At 34.2% G+C, this 3,211-nt stretch overlaps 1 protein-coding gene across 1 annotated transcript; it reads right to left on the bottom strand.

The window, feature by feature from the left end:
- Window positions 1-1,306: 1,306 nt before the first annotated feature.
- Window positions 1,307-2,276, bottom strand: LOC7497733 (short-chain dehydrogenase ptmH). Its single transcript, XM_002310847.3, has one exon. The coding sequence runs from the start codon at window positions 2,274-2,276 to the stop codon at window positions 1,401-1,403; it is 876 nt and encodes a 291-aa protein (XP_002310883.3). The 3' UTR covers window positions 1,307-1,400.
- Between the last annotated feature and the right edge of the window lie 935 nt (window positions 2,277-3,211).

The following is a 3,211-nucleotide window of genomic DNA, read 5'->3' as shown; positions in this document are numbered from 1 at the left end:
AGTTTCGATTATTTGACTTTGGTTTTTTTGGGTATTTTGTTAAAATTGATTTTTTATATATAGTTTTATCCTTCGATCTTAGGTTATTGAGCCTCGAACTTCATGATTCTTTTAAAAAAAAAATTCTATTGAATTATCCTGATCTCATATACCAAGTCACGAACATGTCAAGTTAACTTTGGCTGACTTGAGTTTTTTAAAAAAAAATTAGTTTTTTTTTCCAGTTTTGCCGTTCATCATTTAGTTTGCTTGAGAGTTGATCTCTATTTTTTTATTCAATTTATTTTGTATAGAGTTATCTCGGTTTCATAACCAGGTTGTAAATTTAGCATGCTGATTCAAGTCAGGGTTTTTTATATTTTTTTAAAATTGATTTTTTCAATTCATCTTTTAGAGTTTGATTTGGTGGTAATTGAGCTTCAATTTGTTTTTTCATTTTTCTAGGTTATCCTATTTTTATTTAATTTTTTTTTTAAATAAGATTGTTAAGACCTAGCTCATGGTATAGTGTGAACCATCTTATCTAGTTTTTCTAAGTTAGAAGGATTCCTTAATAGAGGTTAGCTACCAAAAATAAAGCTTAATCAACCATGATAGATGCTAGAATTAGTCATGAATGTTGCTACTAAAAAAAATAGATCAATCGTGGCAAGGTCAATGAATTGACACAAAAAGTTTAGGAAATACCTTCTTGTAAGGTTTACTAGTGTCGTGCTTTTCATACCACCTTTCCCAAATGAGAAAACTTGCGAGGCAAAGTTGAATATATTGACACCCAATGAGAGTTCAAGATCTTTAGGCTTAAAAAGTCTCGTGAAAAAGAATAACATAAGCATCAATCACAATAAAAATATCATCAAAATTCATTGATGAGGATGATGAATTAGCTAACGATCACCATTATCTCCTAAATATGAGAAATAATATGGCAACAAGGTCGAATAACTAGGACTTAGTTTAGGAAGAAGCAACATTGAATATACAGGTGATAAAGGATAACACTAGACCATACATTTTACCAAGATAATGGGTTTTGAAAGCCAAAAAAGAGTAGTCTTATGATAGACAATTAACAAAACAAACATATGTTAGAATACTAACATGTGATGTTAATGATCAATAATATATACACGATTATTGCAAGATAAGATTTAGCCAAATCCAATACAATAATAAGCTAACCACATTGTATAATAATCAATTGGAGCAAAAAAACATGTTGACATTCCTTTATTTATTCTAAATAAAGAACTATAAAGAACATTGTTTACATTAAAAATAAACATTCAAGCAAGAAAATAACAATAGTTTGTCAAAATAAAATAAAAAAGTAAAAAAAAAACTGAAATTAATTGTGAGTAGTGAAATAGACCGAGGAAGATAACTAATTTCTCCCTTAACTACACCTTTTTATTTAGGTTAAATCGAGTTGAAAAGAAAAGGTCTCTAACCCATAGAGGAGAACAAGAAAGCATGGCAAACAAACCAGTCATATGACCGAACATAATTTGCCTTGGCGGTCTAGGGCTCAACACTTTCTTAGCTACATGTCTTGCAAATATGGTCGCATCCGTTGCCTTGCCACCTTGAGATGCCTTTGCTCGTTCTACGATAGCCTCTTTGAAGTCCTTGTATAGCTTCCAGTCATGATTTCCTAATCTCTCCACGCTAGCAGAACCAAAATTTGATCTTATTGCCCCTGGTAACACTAGCACAACATTAATTCCAAATGGTTTTAGCTCAACACGCAGGGTGTTGGACATGGCATGGACTGCTGCCTTACTAGCACAATAAGACCCTGCCCATGGTGTAGGAACCTTCCCCACAACACTCCCTATATTCACTATGGTACCGCTGCCCCGAGATGCCATGAATGGCACGACGTTTTGCACCAATCTTAATTGCCCTAGTGTGTTAATCTCCCAAGCTTTTCTTATTACATCCAATGATAACTCAGCTAAAGGACCTGTACTTCCTATCCCAGCATTGTTGATCAATACATCAACGTGACCATACTTGGATACGACTGTGCTCACTGCTGAAGATACACTTTCTTTGGATGAAACATCAAGCCCAAGAGTCTCAATATTTTCTGATTCAAGCTCCAACATTTCACTGATGCGTTGAGGAATGTCAGAAGCAACAACATGGCAATTATGCTCAGCAAATGCCTTGCAATATTCAAAGCCAATCCCACCTTTTGCACAACCAGTGACCAGCACAACCCTAGGCCCGCTCATGCTTAAATTAATTACCTTCTTGTCGGCTTTACTCATTTGCCTTTTTCTTATAGAAATTGAGAAGGTACTCGTTTTTTTATCCGCCCTGGTGTTAGTTTCTTGTTCATGGTTCAGAGTCTGGAATATGCTCCTAGCATATCCATGTCCATTTAAGATTAGCCGGCTAAAATCGAGCATCTAGCTTGTGGCCTTGCGTAAAAAAGTTCGTCAATTTTGCATTTCTTATATCTTGTATTAGCTGTTTCCAATGTATAATGTGTCTCCCATATACGGAGTAGTGCATAACTAAGTTTAATTAATTAAAAAAGTTATGTGTCTCCCATAACTAAGTTTAATTAGGAGTAGTGCATCATCCAGTTATAGCAATTTGATTTAAGATTATAAGCCTGATTTAAAGGGATGCATAGTCGGTCTGCGAAAAAAAAAATGACATGGCCAGCCCACTGAAAAAGGTGTGTCTGTGTGGCCAGTCTAAGGGATGCAAGGCCAGTCTGAGAATATTGTCTTTGTTCAATCCTGTAAATGCTCGTGTCTAATCTAGGGGGTTTTGAAGGGAAATCCAAGTTTTATCCCTTAAAACACATTAATATTCATATAACCTGGTTATTTTTATATTTTAAAAGGGTTTTTGAAAAAAATTATTTTAAATTTTTATTTTTTGTGTTTTTATATATTTTTGATGTATTAATATAAAAAATAAATTTTATACCGGTAGTAACCTCCAACCAGAACTCAGAATTCACTTATGTTGGTGTTATCAGAGAACAAAGAGTATTGTCTTTGGTGAGCCCTTTAAAGACCTCGTGTCTAATCTAATAGGTTTCGCAGAGAAACCAAATCTTATCTCTCATCACACGTTAATATTCACAGTAGCTTCCATCTGATGCTCAGAACTCACTTCTGCTGGTGTTATTAGAGAACAAAGAGTAGCAGCAATGGAAATTCAGTTGTTAGCAAACTCAATTGCCGAG

This window comes from Populus trichocarpa, chromosome 7 (genome assembly GCF_000002775.5).
Source record: "Populus trichocarpa isolate Nisqually-1 chromosome 7, P.trichocarpa_v4.1, whole genome shotgun sequence".
Lineage (NCBI taxonomy): Eukaryota > Viridiplantae > Streptophyta > Magnoliopsida > Malpighiales > Salicaceae > Populus > Populus trichocarpa.
This window is presented reverse-complemented; position numbering and strand designations above follow the sequence as displayed.

What these genes read in the sequence shown, in the direction of transcription:
- LOC7497733 (XM_002310847.3), bottom strand. Translation starts at nt 2,276, where the DNA reads ATGAGTAAAGCCGACAAGAAGGTAATTAATTTAAGCATGAGCGGGCCT.